General features: G+C 38.6%; 1 protein-coding gene across 2 annotated transcripts in view; it reads left to right on the top strand.

Annotated features, from left to right (window-relative positions):
* Window positions 1-23,545, top strand: part of RGS7 (regulator of G protein signaling 7) — a 411,270-nt gene that overhangs the window by 171,538 nt on the left and 216,187 nt on the right. Inside the window, exon 1 of one of the 2 annotated variants that reach the window (XM_008063889.1) lies at window positions 11,053-11,090. The exons of the other annotated variant lie outside the window; for it this stretch is intronic. Coding sequence (XP_008062080.1) covers window positions 11,073-11,090 — 18 coding nt within the window. The 5' untranslated portion in view covers window positions 11,053-11,072. Of the gene's footprint in view, window positions 1-11,052; window positions 11,091-23,545 lie in introns of those variants that run through there. 2 annotated transcript variants of the gene reach the window in all.

Raw genomic sequence — 23,545 nt, 5'->3', positions numbered from 1 at the left:
GCAGTGGCCGCTCCTGGCCACCACAGCCTCGACCTGCTGGGCTCCAGTGATCCTTCCGCCTCAGCCTTCCGAGTAGCCGGAATTACTACCACACCTGGCTAATTTTTTGATTTACTGTAGAGATGAGGTCTTGCCTGCCCAGGCAGGTCTCAAACCCGCGGGCTCAGGTACATGTACACACACACTTTTTCTGTGTATTTCTCTTTATCTTTCATTTTCTGTGTTTACCAAAGATTCTATTAAAGATTTGTATCCTTCTCATACCTGAACCATGGCTGTTAATTATACAGTACCTCATAACATTTTGTTTTCTTATTTCAATGTTTGATTATTAGTTAATTTCATATGTTTTGAAAAACATCTACCCAATTAGATTTTAGGACTCTTTGTTATTTATTTATTTATTTATTTATTTATTTATTTGAGATAGAGTCTCACTCCTTTGCCCAGGTTGGAGTGCAGTGGCACGCTTGCTCATGGCTACCCCAGCGTCAACCTTCTGGGCTCCAGCGATCCTTCTGCCTCAGCCTTCCCAGTAGCCGGAACTACAGGTGTGCGCTACCACGCCTGGCTCTTTCTAAAATTTTATTGTAGAGACGAGGTCTTGCCAAGTTGCCTGGGCTGATCTCGAACCCTTGAGCTCAACAATCCGCTCACCTCGGCCTCCCACAGTGCTGGGATTACAGGCTGAGTCACTGAGCCCGGCCAGATTTTTACCAAAGTGCCTCATGTGAGTATAATTTTATGTGTGTTTTTCCATTAACGCATCACTGAATCTGACTTGTACTAATAACACATCATGTTAATGGAAACTTCCTAAATTATTGCTTGGGAGTCTACAGATTGTGATTTTATATTTTTATGGAATTTGGTGGAGAATGGAGAGTTGGACTAATATGCTTTTTAGATTGACTTTGTATCATCAGACTTTCCTCCTACAATCACTGTGTGGAGGGAAGCTGTAGGTCACATGTTGTCTGTTTGAATCTGTGCAGTAATGAATCATGTGCTTATGGGACTTTTAATATGCAGAAATATTGTGAACTGTGAGGGGCCCTCGGAGCTATACTGATTTAGTGGAGATGTTCTATTCTATACCTGCCTATGAAACTTCACTCACTTGCTGACTGTCTCCCTTCCTTTCCCTTCCCTTCCCTCCTTCCTTTCTTCCTTTCTTTCGGAGTCAGGGTCTCACCCTGTCACCCAGGTTAGAGTGCAGTGGTGTGATCACGATGATCACAGCTCATGACAGCCTCGACCTCCTGGGCTCAGACGATCCTTCTACCTCAGCATTCCGAGTAGCCGGACTATAGGCATGCATCATCACACTTGGCAAGTTTTTTATTTTTATTTTTGTAGAGACCAGATCTCACTATGTTGTCCAGGTTGATCTTGAATGCCTGGATTTAAGCAATTTGCCTGCCTTGGCCTCCCTAAGTGCTGGGATTGCAAGTGTGAGCCACCACGCCCCGTTGCCTCTTTTCCATATGTCAAATGGGAGTGTTAATCTCTACTTGCCCTGTAGGGGTGCTGCAATGACACATAACATTGAATGTTTAGAGTAAATCACTTTGTCAACCAAAGTTTTTGAAAATCAAATGTTCACTATCACAGGAATAGATCACCAGAAACCCAATCCCCACCACTACATGTAACAAGCATGCAGTTGTCCTCCCCCCACTCTAAAATAACGAAAAATTTTAAAAATATTAGCACTAAACAATTGTTAGTTTCTAGGATGATATCCATGAAAATATTAGGTGTATTTGTATTCTCGTTGGGCTGACAGTTCAGTAGAAGTGCAGCCAGCAAAGGCACCATGATGGAAGGTAATTAGCTTGTGTCTTTAGACTGGGCTACCATGTAACTGGCACCTTTAGAATCCCAGATAGTGAACACCAGAGACATATAGCACAGTTTGGCTGTGTATCAATCTTACAGTAGGATCTGTAGCTGATGCACAACTTATAAATGGAAATGGTAATTGATAAAAAGTTTATTTCTATATTTCCAAACATCTAGAGGAACTACTGTCTTCTATATTTTGCTTGTAGTCATAAAAATGCTAGCAAATCTTACATGCTGCCAATGCGTAACAGCAGACAAGAATGCCTTCTCTTTTCTCACGTCTTCCTTCTGATATTTTCTGTGAATTAGAGTCTAGAAACACATGGAAAATATTTTCCCTCCACATACTCTAAAAGGAACCTTATGATTTGCTTTTAAGCGTTCGCCACACACTTCACAGAACCACTTCTCATAGGCGTTCTCTTTTACTGCCCACAAAGGGATAAAGGAGAAGGAAGGACTTGCCCCAATGTAACTACTTTTTTGCTAACTTTTTGAAAATAGCACAATATTGTTGTATGTTGTAGCTTTGTATCCATTGGCTGTTTCCTGATGTGTAAAAATAGGGCAACTAATAGCCTCACCTAACAGAGTGTTAAGGATTAATAAAACATTTCATAGAACACTCATAACCCATTGCCTGCAAATGGGATGATTGAGTTGAGATCTTAAAAAATAAAAGTGTCCTTTGGGTGTGCCATGCAATACTTGAGTTCTCATCAGTATTAATGCCTCATTCTAATTTTGTGGATCTGAACAAATCAATTTCTAATCTGGTGTTGGGAACGGAAGCATCAACCTCTTGGCAAAAATCACACTTTGGACAAAATAAAGATTTCTTGTCCTAAGATTTCTTGCTTTTGGAATCTGTTTGTAACACGTCAAAGCTGTTTTTTTTACAGTATAATTAGAGCAGTGGAGTGCCTCCATGTCTGATTTTTAATTTTCACAACATGGTACCTCAGACAAGGTCCCAAGCTGAAAATTGGGTTTTGACCTCAGACTGTTAAGAAATATTGAGAAAGTCCTCAAGCAATTCATGCAAAGAATTGTTGATTGTATTTTTCTTTGGTTTCCCTCTAGCTCACCTCAAGGTACGTAGCAAGTCCTGAAACTCCCATTAAACATATGAAGCCAGTATACTTGAGAGCAATTTGCATCACTGAATGATCATACTCTCTATTTATCATGGGTGTTAGGTTAAAATGGACTTGTAAGCATGAATAGTGTTTTCTCACTCATCTTTCCTTCAGTTTAAAGTATAAGTAGGCTTGGTGGCTGAGTGAGTACTGGAAGAATGGGAACGTAGGCCTCTCAGCTGTGCATTTTACTGTAAATCTCTGGGTTTCTCCAGTTTGACTGTGGGAGAGCAGTGGTTCAGAGTGAGATCAGGAAGCAAAGGTTAGCAATTTTCAGTTTACCCTTAAAGTAACTAAACCGAAATAACCACTTTTCTCTAAGACTAATCAACTTGGCTTCCCTATAGGCTTTGAAATAAAATTTTTGGGCCATCATCTTCCTAAACTACATTTAGATACATTATGATTGTTGACATTTACAGCAACCCCATAACCTGAGTAAGGCAGGCATTTTTATTTGTACAGGAATCAAGATTCACTGGAAGAAGTAAGCTAAGTAGGGGTCATATGAAATTCTAGGTCTTCATTTTAGGAATGAGTGACTTTGGCAAGTGATATAAAATCTCTGGGACTCAGTTTATGCATCTGAAAAATTAGGATAGCAATATTCATTAAGTATAATTTGTTACAAGGAAAATAATTTGGAAGCTGTGTTAAAGATATCAATGCCAAGCTCAGTGGCTCAGCCTGTAATCCTGTGCCTTGGGAGGCTGAGGTGAGTGGATTGCCTGAGCCCGCGGGTTCGAGACCCGCCTGGGCAACTTGGTGAGACTTCATCTCTACAATAAATCAAAAAATTAGCCGGGCGTGGTAGCACGCGCCTGTAGTTCCAGCTACTTGGAAGGCTGAGGCAGGAGGATGGCTGGAGCCCAGCAGGTCGAGGCTACGGTGGCCGGCAGCGGCCACTGCACTCCAGTCTGGGTGACAGAGTGAGATTCCAACTCAAAAAATAAATAAATAAACAAAGATACCAGGATAGTCTAATAATGTCTAAAGAAAATTACAATAGCCAATCTTTGCTTTCCTTTGTAGGACCAAATATTTATGCTAAGAAAATTCCTTGACTCTCTCTTATTATAAAAATTTGAGAGAAAGAAGGTCTGATTCCTAAATGTATCCTTAAAGTAGTTTGCCTTTTGTGATCTTTAAAGGAATACTGCAAATTCTTAGAAAAACAATAGCACAGTTACTGGTAAATAATAACCTCCACTGTTTATTGCAGTCTGTCTGAACTTTTCAAATAAAATTTTCTTCCCTGCTCATTTTGTCCTTTTCTACTTGATGGAAACTGATGACTCATTTCTCAAGGTTTGAAGATGACAGCAATTTAAAGTTTTCAAAGTCACCAGCATATTAACTGACCTGTCAAAATCAAGGTTGTATGAGTGAAGACACACAACCAGATTTGCTTTGTCCTTGGGTTGTCAATTCAAAACCTGCATAATTCTTTCTAATATGAGTCAAACTTTCTGTCCACATAGCCTTAAACTATGGGTGGTACCTTAATTATAATTAGCAAGTTTTGAAAAATGGTACAAATGCTGGTATCTGTTCTATACTGTTCTCTGCCTTTCTGTTTCTACCAGGTATCAGATTTTAAAGACGCTCTTTTTTTTCTGAGTGATTGCAATAATTTCAAATCTTGAACATAACTCTCTTTTTGTTTTACTGTTTTAATATTTTTATTTTGCATTTTCCTCATTCAAGTCAGTGTGTTCATTCTCCCAGAAGTATAATCAATGCCAGGAAAAATTCGGGAATTTAGATTGCCACGTGTGTTGTGCTTTGTTGTTGTTGTTGTTGTTGTCGTAAACAGAAAACAGAAGACAAAACCGACAAGTACCTTGACAACACAGACGTGATTGTATAAACAATACAAATAATGGAAAAGCTGCTTTTCGTAGATTCTAATTTCCAGTACAGAAATCCTGTGTTGCTAAGGACTTGTCTAGCACCATCGGCTCACTTAACCTTTCTATTCCACAATTTTCCTTTTATCAAATTGTGAAAGCAGTGCTCTTCTTTCTGGGTTGTTAAGTGGGATATTTCAAGAAGAGCACAGACACTAAATTTACACAATATCGAAAACAGCCCATAGGAAAAAAGAAACATAGTCAAACAATGTATTTGTCAACGGGATGCCTTAGCTTTGACTGAATTGAATTTTTGTTTTGTTTTGATTTTTTTAATCTACTGAACTGCATGATTAGGAAAAAATTACAAAGTTGCTTGGAGTCCCTAGTTATCTGAAGAACACACAGAGAAGGATGGAATTCTTTCCATTTCATGGACCTATGTCACTTATGGATAGAGTACAAAATTAATCCATTTCTCAAGATACTCAAAGTATTCCCATGTGCAATTCAATGCCAGGTAATATTTTATTATAAAGTGGTTTCAAATCCTCTAAGACTCACTTATTACTATAAAACTCAAGTCCAGAAAAATGTTAAATTATGTTGTTATTGTAGGTTTACATTTGCACCTAAACTTTCTGACGTTTTATTTCATGATGCCATGCATCATATTGATTCTCAATACACGAGTCGATTGAATAAATAGACGAATAAATGAAAGAACATTTATACGAGCTCAAATAACTGGATTGTTTACATGACTGAGATTCAGTGGCTTTGCTTCAGTTGCTTTATCAGGCACAATGGAAACAATGTCTGCCTTATGGGACCATGGTAAGAAATGAGAAACAAAATGTTGGCAAGCACTAATAACTCTATTTAAATGCAATTGGACTTTTTAAAAGTATTGTACCTTTTTATTTTTCCAACATTATCAGAAAAATAACATTTGCTGAATGAAATTTCAAAGCATTCAACTATTTAGGCAGTATTTAAAAATAACTAATTGACAGAAACATTTCTAAAATATGGTATATGTTTCTTTCCTTTGTTAAGTAGAACATAATGAACATAATTTACCCTGACTTTAAGGACTCATGGTTATGACTACAAAGTATGCAGCAAAGCAATAATTTTTTCTTGATGATCAAAACTTACAGGACTGGTGGCTCCTACATTAAATCATTAAATGGTCCTAGAGTGCTTTGCTTGTCTAATTAGATTATTCCTATCACCAGTTGCTTCTCACTATCCTAGAAAGATGACATTATGGCTTTTAATATTGAGTGAAACCTTCCCTATTGGACAAGGTGTCACCTTCTGCATCTTTCCTTCTGCTCCAGATCTCCATCAGCCTTTGCATAGCAGCCCTTATTTGTAATTGCATCATCGCTCTGCCAGCCTGCCTCTTCCGTGACAGCATGGTAACCTCAAGGGCAGAAGTCATAAACTTTGTATACCCCACCACATTTTCTCTCATATGTAGTATGTTTATAAAATAAGTGTGTAAGGAGTTGGCAGGCTTTTTCTGTTTCTATCTCCAAATAGATCTAATGGGTATCTCTTCAGGATGTTTGCAAAGTTGTCTAGAATCCAAACATATTAAATAATTATTGTGTCTGATTATAAAATTCAAGGTTTATTAGTACAGGTTTCACTTGTTAATTTTTTTTTTTTTTTTTTTTTGAGTTGGAGTCTTTGTCGCCCAGACTGGAGTGCAGTGGCCACTCCCGGCCACCGCAGCCTCGACCTACTGGGGCTCCGGTGATCCTTCTGCCTCAGCCTTCCAAGTAGCTGGAACTACAGGCACGCGCTTCCATACCCAGCTAATTTTTATTTATTGTAAAGATGAGGTCTCACCAAGTTGCCCAGGCAGGTCTCGAACCTGTGGGCTCAGGCAATCCACTCACCTCTGCCTCCCAAGGTGCAGGATTACAGGCTGAGCCACCGAGCCCGGCTGTTAATTATTTTTAAGAGTTATTATCCATTTGACAAATATAAGGAGGGAGACAGGAGATAAAGACATATAAGTGAAAATTAATTTATTTGTTATTTCAAATCTTTGGAAATTAATTGAAATCAGGAGTCTCAGCAGTGACTGGAACAAGTTGTACAGAAAATCTAAATAATGCCCCGATACACTTTATAATAAAGAATTGATATGCCAAGAGAATTCCAAAGACCAGAATATGAGAATACCACTGTTGTCTGTATTAGTCAGCGGCCATAGTGATTTTTCACTTTACTGGTGGATGAAGGCCTTTGTGAAAGGAAAGCCACAAGGTGGCTGTCCAGCAGCGGCAGTCGTTGTAAGACTTCATTAGAGATGTCACTAAGAGACCCGTGGAGATTTGAGTATGCCCTTTTATTTCTCTAGCTACATGTTCTCACCTGAGGTAATGTGAGAAATAGATTGGTTGAGAACCAACCTAAACATTGGGGATGCCCATTATAAACACTTTCACGCACATGTAAACATAGAAAGAAACACACCTAATTTATTAACAAAGAAATGAGTACTTGTATGCATTCACACCCACATTTGCTTCTGTGTAACAGGTAAATTACCAAAAAGTGATCAGGTCTTCTTGTACTAGCCTGTAGAGTTTATATGAAGAGTTCAAAGTTACAATATTCTGTTTTCAGTTAATGCCTAATAAAGCACATATATACACACATTGTCACATTCACATGCACCTAGGATGAAAAAATAACTTGATTTTCTCAAGGAGCATAAACTTAAGAAACATACTTATATACACATGGATATCATTTTTAATATCGACATACATAAATGTATATACAGATGGTGCCAGAAAATATGCATTTTAGGCAAGGAAAAAACTGTATTAAAATTGTAAGATGAATACAAATCAGGTTTGACTTCTGCAGTTACAAGATGTACTCAAAGTAGTTACCAGTAGCGTCAATCAACTTCTGAAAAGTATCTCACAAAGTAATACATAGGTAACATCTCTTAAAATATGTTTACTTTTTTTTTGGCATCCCTGGTATACATATATACATGTATATATGTATATCATTATGGCGACTGACTAATACAAACAACAGCAGTATTCTCATATTCTGGTTTTTGAAATCTCTTGACATGTCAATTCTTTATTATAGAGTGTATCGGGGCAACATTTAGATTTTCTATACAATGTGTTTCAATCACTGCTCAGACTGTTGTTTTCAATGAATTTCCAAAGATTTGAAATGTATACATACATTTCATATACATACTTGTGTGTAGCATATATATAGTGTGTGCATACCTATGTATAGTTTCCTATTACTGCAGACTAAATTGCCACAAACTTCCTAGTGACTTAAAAAAACACCTGTTTATTATCTCACAATTTTTGTGGGCCAGGAAGTCAGGAGTTTGGGGTCAGCTTAACTATGTCCTCTGCTTAGCGTCTCATAAGGCTGAAATCAAGATGCCAGCCAGGCTGCATTCTTTTTTTTTTTTTTGGTGCTGAAATGAGCCATAGGTTGCTTTGTTATGTGAAGTCTTTAATAGGGAAGAATCCACTTCCAAGCTCCCTCAGATGATGGGCCTAGTTCATTTCCTTGTAGCAGTAGAAGTCATGGTGGTTTGCTTCTTCCAAAGGGACAATGGAGAGAGAAGTTCCCTACTTGGAGTCTCTGACCTTTCCAACATGAATTTGCATCAGAATCACCCAAAGCGTTTGTAAAAACACTGATTGCTAGGCCCCACTCCCAGAGGAGATCTGAGGTTCTGAGATGGGACCTAGAAATTTGCATTTCTAACATCTCAGTGGATGATGCTGATGCTTCTGAGTTGGAGGCTGAGCTTTGAGAACTATCGCTATAACGTGTAAGCCTTTGGGGGTTTGGAACCAGGTTTGTCTTTTTCAATGCTGTGTGTTCAATTCCTAGCATGGAGTCTGACACCTGGTAGGCAATCATTAAATATTTGTGGAACGAATTATGAAATTGGTAGTCTAAGAAATGCATATTTGTATATGTTATTCATCTCATGTATTCTTCTTTTATAATACGTGTTGGTTATAAATATGCACTGCTGTGTCCAATGATCAAGTCATACAAATTTAGTTCCTACCTCATACTGTCATGTTAACAGCCAAGTCTTCTAACTCTTACTAAAATAAGTCTATCAAATGATGAGGACACACATAGGGAAAGAGTGGGCTCTTCACACAGAGTCAGCTGATAATTTGAATGGAATGGGATGAACATTTGATGGATATGACAGCATGTGTATAACATAGTTTCGTTCTGTGATTATGGCTATAATTATTTGAGGTAGATATTTTCTAGTGATGTTCAGATTATATAAGACCTTATGGGCAACTCTGAGAATATTTCCCTACATTTAAATTGCTGAGGAAAAAAAATGCCTCAGTATTAGAAGTTGTTGGTCTCAAGTGCATATGAGCACATGCCAGTTGCAAATTGATGGCTTCCAGGCAGAATCTGATGTGTTTTGTTTGGCTTGCACAGTATTTTTTAAATGTGGAAAATTTCATGTTACTATTCAGATATTTGGCTTTTCTAGATTTGAAAGATGAGGTAAAGCTGGCAACAGTCAGTTAGATCTGCCCTGTTTAGATTGGTCAAGAACTCCTGTGATATTGTAAGATATATATTTGATCTTCAACCCCTAACCCCGGCTTCTGCCCCTTTCAACCTCCCTGTTCCTGTCATGCAACTTCTAAAATCATTAGAATATTCAAGGTAATGTCTTTTATATGCTAATGAGTTGATTGATGGCTGACAGTCCTCAAGTAGCTTTGGGTGGGGACTGGACACCAGAAAGACCAAGGCATGATTAGAGGGCTGGAACTTTCAGCTCCACCCCTCAATCTCCTTGGAGAGGAGAGAGCTGAAGGTTAAGTTGATTACCAGTGTCCAATGTTTACTCCATCCTGCCTGTGTAATAAAGCCTCCATAAACAAGCAAACAAACAAATAAACAAACTGGGTTCAGAGACCATCTGAATAGCTGAACATGTGGAGGTTCCTGGAGGGTGGTCCATCCAGAAAAGATATGGAATCTCAGCAACCTTTCCCCCATGTCTCACCCTATGCATCTCTTTATCTGTATTGTTTGTAATATCCTTGATAATAAACCAGTAAGCATAAGTATTTTCCTGAGGTCCGTGAACCACTCTAAGGAATTAATCGAACCCAAGGAGGGGGTGATTAGAAGCATAGTTAAGACAACCTGGGACCTGCAGTTGGCATCAGAAGTTGGAGGCAATTTTGAGAATTGGACAAACAGATATCTGATACTGTTTTCAGATACAGAATGTCAGAATTTAACTGAATTAGAAAACATCCATCTGGTGTCCATTGCAGAACTGGTTCCTTGCTTGCTGATGGGGAGAAATTCTCATAGATGGGGTCAAAGAAGTCTTTTGTCTTAGTTGTTGTTGAGTGAGGAAATAGAAGAAAAACAGAGTGTTCTACTCGCATCTCTTCAGAGGGACAATCACTCCACTACTCATCTTCTTATACCTGATGTTCATTAATTTATGTTACTTGCCTGGCCTTCCTGTAGGCAACCTGTCATTGTGTTGTATAATAAACCTTAGTGAATAAGTGCTGTGTATGAGGAACTGAAATTGAATATGAAAAGCAGATTAAGACAGTCCTAACTCTTCTCATGCACATAGTCTATTGGGACAGACAGACACTGAAGCAAATAATTATAATGTTAAAAGCGCTATAATAGAGCTTTGCATAAAGTGTTATGAGTTACTGCTAATTATTACAAAAATGATCCAAAGACTTTTTTTCGTCCTTTCTTAGATGAGATGCCATAGATATGAGGGAAGATTAAAAAAACAAAAATGCAGAATGAGTCTCAGCAAAGCACGTGATTTCCACTGGGTTTTTCCTTCATTTTTTAAAAATATGTAACTATGTTGCTTATCGAAAATATTTAGTTTCTACTTCTCTTACCTTTGCCACTGAGTATCACAATATAATAACAAGGCTATAAGTTTTGTTGTTTTTCTTTCTTCAAGGTGTCAAGAGCATGAGAAATTATTTTGTTTCAGTGTTGCAGAAACAAATAATAATAATAAATAATCAAATAAGCAAAGCACTACAACCACCACCATCAATACATAGTGTATTTGGCCAGCATTGCTTTAGTTTTACCTGATTGTGACCCACAAGATACTCCATCAACTATTTGTTTTACTTTTCAGAAACATCATTTTCAATCTGGATGTATGAAACGTGACAATTGGGTAATTATGACAGAAGTATCGTTTCGTGTATGATTTGGTACATGTTACAGAAACATGTAGAACTGTCTCTCTGTGATTTGTGACGATACCGTGCTCCTTTCTGCTTCTGATCTCTGCCCAAAGGAACATTTATTACCTCCTAGGATAATGCATTTGATTATCTATGTTAGATACTGATGGAAAAAGAAGGAAGCACCATAACCATCACTTACAGAAGATTAGTACTTGGACTGCTGAAAGTTTTGATGTTATTCAAATAGATTTTCCTACTTGAGAATATCTTGAACATTATACCAACAAAAGATGTTTACCAAAATGAAAGCAAGATATTAAGTGTAATTACTAGGGTCCAAGCTTTTCAGTGTGTTCATAGGGTGATCATCCATGCCCACCTTTGGACTTTGTCTGAGTCTCATTTCTTGGCTACACATGTGTGCTTCATACCTTCTACATTAAAGTCATTCTCTACTTTCTCTTTACTTCCCCACATCATTAATCATGATTTCTGCCTTCTACCAGTGTATTTTCTTAGTCATGAATGCTTACATTATCTTTGCCTCATGTCCCTTCTTCTCTTTAAAATAAATATTTTAATGTAAGAAGCCAGTGATAATAATTAATCTGATAATGCTCAGTAAATAACTAAATACATATTGCTATCAGGTTGTTGCAGTCAAATGGAGGTCATTCTTAAATCTTCAGAAAAGTTTGGCATATACTTCTGGAGAGTCAAGCTCTTGAAAACTGGAGTGTACCAAGTATTATTTTGTGATTAACGTGTTCAGAGCAGTGTGGATTCATTTGGCACGAAATATTTCTTTAAGAGTTAGTGATGCCTGGTGTGTCTGGCTGCCCTGAGAACTTGGAACCTGACAGTCTGGTAAGGAGATCCCACTGAGTGTGTTGTTAAAAGCCCTGCTGTGCTTTTCATTCTTTTACCTTTCCCTGGTCCTGGCCTCCAGGGTGAGCACACTGGGAGGATTGTTATGACTAGAATTTATCATTGTGTTTAAATTTCCAAAGGAGACAGCATTCTTTGATTTTCTGTTGTCCAGTCCACATGTTACTTGTAGCTGATCAAAATGGCATTCTATTTAAAGAGTGAGTTTGCATCCAGCAAACTCTACAAAGATAATAGGGAAGTAATGGACGATAATCATTGACCTTCAGGATAACTATTCTGGCTTATTGGACTCGAGTTTTGAATGAGAGGCAGAAGGATAGTGCATGGAGTTTCTAGGGCCTGCCTTTTCTGCTTTCCAAGACGTTGGTGAATGTGGCTTTAATGAGGTCAACCCATGGTGCTCCAGAGACTGGCCTGGTCTTTCAGACCTAGACACCTGATTTGGTTAGCACATCAGAAGTCATTCCATCCCACAGTATACAAATATACATCATCTTAGCTCATAAAATTGGTACCTAAAGCAAAGCAGAATTTATTAATTTGTAGTAATGTAGAACTGAACTGGGGTCCACTTTTCTGGAGCAGTAGAACCAGATATTTATGCTCATGTTCAGAGCAATAGAGAGAAAAACATTTACTTGCAGGGCACCAAACAAGGAGAACTAGGTAGCTAAATGCTGAAATCCTGACCTCCCTGATGGCTTGCAGAAAAGGATTTTATCTTATTTTTTGAGTTGGAGTCTCATTCTTGCCCAGGCTGGAGTGCAGCGGTATGCTCACTCATGGCCACCGAAGTCTCGACCTGCTGGGTTTAGGTGATCCTTCTGCCTCAGACTTCCAAGTGAGGAAAGGATTTTAAAAGGCAGGGGTAGGTTTCAGAAAAGCAGAAGCTGTGGGCAAAATAATAAATTAATACATGGAGGTTACGTTACTCACTGGTTTAGGTCTAAAAGGGTACGATATCTTGAAGTGGGGGCTTACTAGTCATAGATAGAGTCAAAGATTTTTCAACTTGCAATTGGTTAAGGAAGATAAGTTTTGTTTAAAAAATTGGGATCACCATTAAAAAGTGGGTAAACAACACAGAGGGAAGAGAAATCAGGGTAGAGGGATGAGAAATCACCTGTTGGTATAAGGTACATAGGTGGGGGTGGTGAGTACACTCAAAACCCAGACTTCTTCACCAGTACACTTAAAGCCCAGGCATCTTCACCTCTATACAGTGCATTCATGTAACCAAAAACTATGTGTACCCCCTAAAGCTATTGCAATAAATAAGTACATTTGGGGTCAGCAGAAACATGTTAACTGGCAGGGATGGGGTGTGATTTTCTCCAAGCCCAATTAGCAAGACATTGAGAACAAAGAACATGGTCAAAGTTCAGTCTTCAATTTCCCCTTATCTGAGGTCTACATGCTGGCAGATTCATCTCCTGGAGGTCCTCAATACAAGTCCTAGTTTCTGAAAGACAACTCAGGGACATATGTTAAGATGATAGCTTGAGTTTTTATAGGGAAAGCAAATATCTCTGTAATGTGAACTTCTTGGCTATTGTTTTAGATGACCATTACCTTCTTGTTTAACAAGTTACTTATTTACTTCTGAGTCTAGCTAGGTGCCTGTAATCTCCTTTGAAGGAACATAGGATTTTCCTTTATTTTTATGCTTGTAGTCTCTAGGCCCTTAAAAAGAGGATCCCTGCTCCATCTCAGTTAAAATAAATAAACAAATAACTGGCAAGAGTACCAGAAACTTGTATCTTCTGGTCAACCCAAACTTCTCTACAGACAACCTGCATAAAAAGAAAACAGGTTGGTGACCTTTATAGGGTCCAAGAGAATACTTTCCCTTCACCTTCTGAGGGTCCACTGAAAAATCAACTGACAAAGGCAAATTTATTAGAAAAAGGCATGCACATATATGAAACATGCACACAGGGGAAAACCACAGAGTGATGACCTCAACCTTCCAATGAGGCACAGAAACGTATTATCTTGAGGTAACAGAAAGAATGGGGGCCCCTCAGGTTGTGAAAAGGGAAGAGGCAGAGGCATGACTAGCAACGGTGGTCTTGTTATGTGACCAAAACTTCACAGGTAGCAGCCTTCAGAAATAATACATGATAAATGTTTCTTTCAGACCATTAAAGGTGTCAGACTCTCAGTTAGTCTTTCCTAGATCTGGACAAGGGAAGGCCTCAGAGAAAACCTGGCTGCCTGAATGCAGATTTTGCCTGCAGATGGAAATCTCCCTCACAGAAGACAGCCTGCAGGGCTATTTCTGTTTGCAGGCCCTCTGAACAGTCATCTCCAAATATGTCAAAGAAAGTATATTTTGGTAGTGAAATATTTTGATTTCCTGTATTTGAAAAGTGGGGTGCTATGCAGTCATCTCCACAAAAAGCTACACTTATTCCTCAAACTAACCAGGCTGAGCTAAGTCACTTGCTTTTCACTGGTAGGGCTGGAAGGTCACTCACCGCCACAACTAGCTTCTGGCTCCCTATTTTCCTAACTTCCTCTGATTAACCCCCTTTGTGAACTGTTGTCTGTGGCAAGCAGTCTTGCAGGCATGAATCCAGTCTCTCTTTAATCCAACTTTGTACATCTCTGCTCCGATCATATAGTTTTTGTAGTGGTGTCACAAAACAATCTAACTCTTACCTTTTCTACATTTTTACAAGTAGTACTGTAGTTTTCAATGTGCCAATTTTAAGTCTCCATTGTAGACAAAAGACAGGTTTTAATGAAGGCAACATTGACCAGACTGCCTTATAACTGAGTCAGATTGCCTTAGATCAAATCCTTATCCTCTATTTATTAGCTGTGTGCATTTGGGGGAAAAGGACTTACAATTCTAAGACTCAGTCTTCCCATCTGTAAGGTGATGATAATAATGATACTGCCTACTAAATAAAAATTAGCATTAAATGGAATGTTAATTATTATTAATCACATTATAGACTCTGCCATTATGTAAGCATTTTAAATCATGTCTTTTAAAACACAATTTAGGTGACGAGGGCTGACCAGATCTGAGCTGAGATTTTTGCATCTTTCAAGAGTAGTGGTCTTCCTGTGTCAGGATCCTCTGACTTCTGCTTCTGTATATATTGATTATTATAGGTTCTTTCTCATAGCTGAGTTCTATCAAAAGTTATATTTAAGTTTATCTGTTACAGCTGCATATGCAGACACAACCTTGGAATGATGTAATTTCCATTTTGAAACTCCCTATGAAAGAGGGCATTTGATTTGATGAAGATTTCTTAATCAGGTCTACAGATGGTTGTGAGTGTCATCAATTTATGCCTAACCAGATTCAAAAATGCATTCTCTACCATATTTCTTCTCATTTCTAAACCAGCGTAATGCAGCAAACAACACGGGTCCACTTTGAAAAGTCCTGCTATAGATAGCAAGGCCTGGATGGTTTGATAAGGTCAGGAAAAGATGAATCAAATTTCAGTGAAAAGATTGAATAAGTCAGAACTGTACCACACAACTTGTAGCTTCTCCATAACTCTAGGACAATTTAGATATTAAATCGACTAATCACCATTTTAATTTTGAATTGATTGGATACCATTATGAAACAGTTCTTTATTTTAAAGATACAATTGATAATACATGTAAAGAGCCTACAGGTAAAATTGACACTGAATTTTGTGAGCGTGAACACTCTATTTTAAATTCAAGTTGTACGTTCTGCATCTGAGTTTTTTACTACTACTTGTCTCACCTTGGTCCATATACCATTCAAGGAATGGAGTCACTCACTTTCCCTCACTTGAAGAGGAACCAAATAGTGTCAAACATTCAATATCTGATATGAATTTTATAAAGAGAGTGAGAGCTTACCCAGGGCTCTTTGGACTGTTCAGGATGAAGGTATTTTGATGATTCACAGGCTGAGTCCTGGTCTGTATCACAAGATGATAAGCCAAGTGTGATGGAATACTTCTTTTCCAAAGTCCCTCTCCCAACTATACCTAGCCACAAATGTTTTCAGATTGAAATCCCATGTCTGATGGGTTATAAAAGATAGAGGAACTTCAGGTCTGTAATAGCTAACACAGGAACCTCCGGCCCATAGTACTTAATGATTATATGAAATTCTAAGTGCTCTATCAAAAAATATGACAAAATGGTCCAAGAATCAGGTTTTCTGCTGTGTGTGGCGGCAGTCTTTGTATGGCCGGAGTTGCACGTTGTAAGCAGAATTATTGAAAGGTAGATTTATTGAAGGGATGATTCCTTGTGGAGGGCACAACAGGCAGAGGCAGCAAAGACTGTTTGCTGTCTGCCATCTGCTGAAAGGCAGAGGCTAGTGGGGTGTTTTGTGGAGTTTAGTGGGCCCGGGAATTGCCTTCAAGGGAAGATTGCAAAGGGAAACTGCCAGAAGTTTGTGAAGCAGCTGATGGATTATAGTGTTTTGTCTCTTTAAGATAGAGTTAATTAGCAGCAATTGTTAACTAGCAACAAATGGTTAACTACTTTTTGTTTTCTGTACTTTATTATTTTTTATTTTTGAGTTGGAGTCTCACTCTGTCACCCAGATCTGGAGTACAGTGGCATGCTCCCGGCCACCGCAGCCTTGACCTGTTGGGCTCTGGCTACCTTCCGCCTCAGCCTTCCAAGTAGCTGGAACTACAGGTGCGCGCTACCACACCCGGCTGATTTTTGATTTATTGTAGAGATGAGGTCTCACCAAGTTGCCCAGGCGGGTCTCGAACTCGCAGGCTCAGGCAATCCACTCACCTCAGCCTCCCAAAGCGCTGGGATTACAGGCTGAGCCACCGAGCCCGGCTTCTGCATGCTTTACTGCTGGCTCATCAGCCTTTATAACACTTGCTGTTATCAATAAGTTTCTTTGTAACACTTGTTAAATCTCATCCTGAGATTTCCTTCCTCAACATAATTTATTCAGTTTACCCCATTGATGCTGGCTTAATCGGGCCTCATATTCCTCTATATTTTTTTCTGGCCATATTGATTTTATTTTCCCAGAAGTGTCCCACTTTCTCACCTGCTGTGCTTTGGCTCCCCTGTACTTTTCCCACCCCTCATTCACCTGGCTGCTTAATGCTTTCCCTGCATAGAGCTAACTCAGCATTATCTCCTCTTAGAAATACTTCCCAAGCTGGCCTACTTCCAGACTGACTTAGGTGTCTTTCTTCTATGTTTTACCACTTTAGTCCTATAACATTTTGGCCATATTGCAATGCCCTTATTAACCCATCAGAGATGGGTTATTTGTTATTTGTTATGCATTTTTCAGTACGCGACAGATGCCCAATATGATTGTTCAATAAGAAATACATGAGTGGATAGATGGATGGAAGGATAGATGGATGGAAAAAATGGCTATTTTTGCCTGGGGTAGTTGAAAAGTGCCTCCATTTGGGTTGTTCTAGAAGGATGAAAAGGTGGTTTTCAGTAAGGAGGAGGAAAAGAATTTCTGAGTAGAAAGAACTGTATGTGTAAAGGACATGCAGCTAACAAAAACACATGGTGAGTAGGAAGGAGGAAGAGACTTGCTTTGGTGTGTAGTGAGATGAGTGGTGAGATAGAGTGAAATCAGGTGTGTAATAGAATGTAATATTGGACGCATCAGGTCAAACTAAATTATGAAAGGATTTTAATGCCAGAGTAAGCAGAAAAGGAAGTTTTGGAGCTTCCTTGGTGGACAAGCGATATAGTAATAATAAATTGTATATGTGTAAGCAATAAAAGAGACAACACATATTTATCATTCCTTTGTGAGTGACATATAGAGTTTATGGAGTTTGTGAACTCCACAAAGCTCAGAAAAACAAGAATAGGCATAAACTCCTGGATGCAATTTTGAGACATAATGCAGAAATAAATTGATGGGTGGACAGACAAAGAGATGGTTTCATGGATGGATTTATAATAAAATTGATTTTTATGATTCTCAGAACATATGAAAATCTCAGGCATTTTTGTTTAATTGACCTTTAATGTTGCCTTTGGGATTGAAAAATCACATTTCTAATCTTCATTTATCTTTGACTATATAATTTTAGGCTTCTGAAAAATAAGTGCTATTGTGTCAAAGCCAATTATTTCCAGGGAATTAAATCCTAGAACTGGTAGGATAAAGGTCAGGGAAACATTTTTTCTCTTAGTTTGGGAAGAACATCTAAAATATCTTTCACACTAAAATAGGCGTCATCATTGCTGTCACACTTTCCCTATTGCCTTTACTTTAAAAGATGCACCCATCCATTCATCTATTTAACATTAAGGTGGCACAATTTATTTGATAAATATTATTTTTCTAGTTCTGTGCTTAATTCAGATATTTTAAATGAAAAAGATGTGACGACAGACACCCCTCGATTTGAGTATAAATTGGGGTCTCAATTATTGTGTACTTTTGTGGAAGGTGTTCAGTGTTTATGAGAGGCAAGAAACTTACAGACATGTGTAGGGAACAAGTCTGTTTATGTGAATGTCCCCTTTGGTGCCCACCATAAACAAATGTGCAATATTGTGCCGTGGAACCCTAAATCACATAGCTCTGGGGTTGGCACATTTTTCTGCAAAGAGCCAGATAGCCAACATATTCTGCTCGGCAGGTTATTCACTGTCGGTCACAACTTCCCAACTCTACTTTTGTGAAGCAGCCAGAGACAATATAAAAACAAATGAGTACTGTTGTGTTCTAATAAAAAGTTTATTTATGGACACTAAAAATTGGATTTCATATAATTTTCATGTATCATGAAATATCTTGCTTTTTATTTTTTTCAACCATTGAAAAACTTAAAAACATTCTTAACTTGTAGGTCATACAAAAATGGGTCAGGCCGGATTTTGCCCATGGGCCTATATTTGCTGACCCCTGACAAAGATGATTGTCTCTACTTCTAGAATAGCCATCTGAGTTTGTCTGATGGATCTACTTTAAAGCTGTATGGATGAGAAGCACTTGTCCTTAGAAACCAGTTTTTACTTCAGTATAGATGACAATGATTCTCACAGCAGCAATGAACTACTTTTTGTATCAGGAGTTTCACCACGTGGAGCAAACCAAGGAACATGCCATGAGTCACGGAGGGAAGCTATGTAGAAGGTTCCCTTGCCTACTTCCAAAGGTTTTCCAGTCTCACTTCCCCTCTTCCTTCACTGACACAGATTTGAGCATCAGCCTCTTCAGGACCTGATGCTAGCCAGCACTCCTGAAGATAAGCAGAAACAGTAGAAGAGAGCATTCAGCAGGACCAGAGCGCTTTTTGTCTCCAGGTTCCATGTTGGCTGCCTTTCTTCTTCTCTCAAGAGTTGCCAGTTGCACAGAGCTGAGTGACCAAAAACATGCTTACCCCTTGGTAGGGATTTTGAAAATATATATGTGCATTCACATATGCATGTGCTTTTTTATGCACGTACAGGAAGCAGATTATAATTAGAGTTTGGGATATAGGATGTTAATTAAGAAGTATCCTTGATACCAAGATCTGGAAGAGAGGAGAAAGTAACAGGAGTGTGGAGAGGGGAAAATTGAGCTGCAATGCGGGTTTAATGACAGAAACCTCATAGGAAGCTCCAGAATCAGAATGGTTCTACAGAGTTTTCCGAATTAGGCCAAGACAGGTGAGTTTTTATGCCCTTGCATTGTGTCAGTAGATTGGGAGCCACCCAGAAAGGGGTGTGACCTTGTGTGAGGTAGTTCTCTGCCGCTGGGTCAATCTCTGACAAGGTTGACAACTGAAGGCTGTCCACTGACTTCTCTTTCAGATCTGGCCTACAAGTCCTTCAAAGAAGGAATCTATCTATCTATCTATCTATCTATCTATCTATCTATCTATCTATCTAGCCATCCATCTAATCATTTATCTAACATCTATCATCTATTTATCTATTCATCATCTATCTTTCTGTCATCTCTCTATTATCTATCTATCTACCTACCTACCTATCTATCTATTTGTGTGTGTGTGTGTGTGTGTGTGTGTGTGTGTGTGTGTGTGTGTGTGAATTTAGGAACTCTAATATTATAGATCCCAGCACAGTACCTAGCACTTGAAATAATTTATTTGTAGGACTAAACTTGATTGATGTCTGACTAGGAATCATAATTCCTGTGGTAGTTACTGTAATTTTATTTAATCATATAAAAAAGACAAAGAAGTAATTGAGGCTTAGAGAGAAGAGAGAAGAGAGAAGGATTTCTTGTTCTCAGTCTATGGCCCATTTTCCTTTCCTAGAAACCAGACAGTATCTAAATATTAGATATGAAAAATCACTCTACTTGAAACCCAATGTTCAGTTGTAAAATTCAGTTTCCTCATCTATGTTTATTTTTCATGCTTTAAAAAAAAAAAGTCTACTGGAAATCTCACAGGGGAAATAATTTTACTTCAGACATACTTATTTTTGAAAACCTTATTTTAAAGGTACTCGATTTGGCTTTAGCTTTTCTAGTTAACTGTACAGCCCAGGTCATTTGCATTTTTTTCTTCAAGTGAGCACACATTTTGGACAATGTGCTTCTCAGGATGTTCTTACAGTTCTCAAATCTTTTGGCTTTTCATTACTTCCTAAAGAAAGAAAGAAAGAAAAGATGCCATATCTCTTTTTTCCTTCTATAAAATTAATTTATGCTTTTATTTTTATATTTTGAAGACACATAATCAAAATGATTTCGTATTGCAGTATCAACTGGTTGAAAATGCTTTTTCTGTTCTCATCACTAAACATGAAATTTGCCTTTTTTGCAGTTTATTTTGAGAATTGTGAGTTTGTGATACAGTTTTTTTCGTTACTTTTATTTTCTTTTTTGTGTCTGGACTACACTCTGCTTTTTTTCTTTTTTAAGTATGACTATTTAGATAATATATATATTTATTTTGCAAGTCCCTGGCATTGTTGACTACATCTCTCCTTGGTGTGATCATTCATTAGATGGTTCCTGTCCCATCTCCGCCGTGACTGACAGTGAAAGCCAGCTAGTGACCCTGAATTGTCTGTCACTTCTCTCTCCTCTTTGCCCTTGTCATCAGTATGTCTCCCAGCTCTGCCAACTTTACTTCAGTGATAGTTTTCAGATTTTAGCACCTGCAATACTGCCCAAGGCTAGTTTCTAATTATCTTGCACTTGAAACATTTTAATGGCCTCTGGCCAGTTACCCTGACATTTGACACAATACACCCAGCAGCAGATTCATTCTCAAGAGTATTCTAATCACTTTTCCCTCTCTGAACACTGTCCTGGGTATCACTGGCCTCTTCTTTAATTTTAAAGCTCCTAACCTTGGACTTTAGGGCCATCTTCCAATTGTTCTAGCCTATTATCACTTAGTTCCCTTGGGCTCATTCCTCCTCATCCCCTCAGGCCACACTGGCCTCCTAGGAAGCCAGACAGGTTGCCCTTCTGTCTGCCTGGGATTCTTCTCTCCCTATTTCTTCTCTGGGCTTTTTTTTTTCTTCCTGCACTTAAGACTCTGCTCAAAGACCATCTTCACAGACTATATTTCCCTAACTGCCTACCCAAAACAGCCAGCACTCACTTTTCTCTGTCTCCTTCCCCTCTTTTATTTTTATTCATGGCACTGATTAGTATCCGAAAGAACTTTGAATGCATAGTACTTGCTTCTTGTCTAACTTCCCCACTAGAATGTCACCCACAAAAGCAGGACCCGTCTCCTTCACTAGGAGTCCAAGGCTCCTTGTGACTAGGCACAGAAAAGAGCATAGGATTTACACTGACCATCTGTGTAATTACACATTTTTATCATGTACATGAAAGCACTTTAGCAAACTCAAAATACATGCAGATAAGAACATTAGTCCTTGATTTTGTGCCATGAATCTGCACCCTAGAATACTTCCCATCCTCCTCACTTCCAAACCCTGTTTCTTCCTCCTTTCCAAGCTCAGCAAAGGACTGGCATCTTCATTAGGACTTTCTGTTGCTGTATTTGAGGAAACCAGTAAACAGCATCTGCTTCTCTGCCCAAATTCTGAATAAATTGAGATATAGAACAAAGAAGATGAAGGAGACCGTGCCACCATTATTACCAATAAAGGCTACATTGAAGGATGTGGTTAAGAATGTAGGCAAATGTGTTGTTCAGTGCTGAACCCCCAAAGTAATTAGATTTGCCTCCCCATCTATTGGAGAGGGTCTCTACGGAGAAGGAGCTCAGGGTATTTCCCTTAAGGCATTTTCCTATTATGTACTTTATAAATCTATAGACTTTTTTCTTTTTAAATCATCTGAGCTCAAAGTTATAGCTTGTATCTTCTTTGCCAGATTGTTCAACACCTCGTTATGCACATTATAATGTGATGCTCATAGCAAAAACTTGGTGACTGTTACTAATTTTAAAGTGGACTGAGTGGAATTGAATCCAGCTTGAACACAGTGCATTCGGTCTCATAGCACCTGCGTGGACGCTGTGCCTTTGGGGCATGTGTCAACATTTCCGATGCAACTCTTCAAGATGGTACTACTCTCAGTCATCGGCCTGACAAGTGCAACGAATTTCTATCTCACAAAAAAATCTACAAAATCCATCTGTGGGTTTAGGTGCAAATCCACAATGACTATTCATTATCAAGTGAATTCACAATGACTATTATTATTCTGAGTGACACATGGGAAATGTATTTGCTATAATACTCTGAGTTCTAATTACATGACAATTCATAACGTTTTATAAATAAAAGTATGCACTGAGTTGCAGTCCAGACATATTTAATAAGTAATCTGATTAGCCAATATCATTAAGGAGACAGGCAATAAGACCTTTATATCAGTCAGGATAGATTAATAGATGGTAATAAGTAATCCCCAAATCTCAGGGACTTCAAACAAAATTTTCTGGGGGACACATGGCAACACAAAGGGTACCTGGTCCACTACTAGGGAGAGTGAGGGTCGTCTAGAAGCCCAAACTTCACCTGCATGCAACCTACTCATTCGTTAACTCTCACTTGTACCCTACATCTCTGCAGTACACTTTTTTTTTTCAAGAATAAACAACAACAACAAAAACCAAAGTTTTCTTCCTTATTCATGTCACATGGCTGACTCAGGTGCACTGCTTGTCATGACCCTCAGCCGCTGGTGTCCTGCAGGCTACTTTGGGAGGAGGAACAGAGTCTCCTCATACCAGCACGTATGTTAAATTCTTGGCAGTAGTGGAATGTCTCTTCTCCCATGCACAACTCATTGGCCAGAACTAGCCATAAGACTTCATTAAACACAGGAGTCTGAATTGCATTCTCCTATCATTTCCCCACAGAGTGGAGAGCCAGAAATACTTGACGAGGCACATGAGTGACTACTGCTGGTTATACTGAGTCGGTAAAACCAAAGCACACTATATTGTGGCCAAAATCATCTGGAGTGTTCAACAGGCTTAAAGACAAAATTACATTTCTTGATGAAAAGTAGCAATTGCTATCGATGAAGTTTTTTTTTCATAACTTGAAAAAACCTTAGCTAGGTTATCACTGCTCTGTCTTCAAAGAATTAATAACATTTTCAATAGCAATGCAAAAGACACTACCTGGGAGC

The sequence above is a fragment of the Carlito syrichta genome, unplaced genomic scaffold (assembly GCF_000164805.1).
Source record: "Carlito syrichta isolate Samal-C Ts95f unplaced genomic scaffold, Tarsius_syrichta-2.0.1 Scaffold307123, whole genome shotgun sequence".
Classification (NCBI taxonomy): Eukaryota; Metazoa; Chordata; class Mammalia; order Primates; family Tarsiidae; genus Carlito; species Carlito syrichta.
The sequence above is the reverse complement of the archived record's forward strand: the minus strand, read 5'-3'. Positions and strand labels throughout refer to the sequence as shown.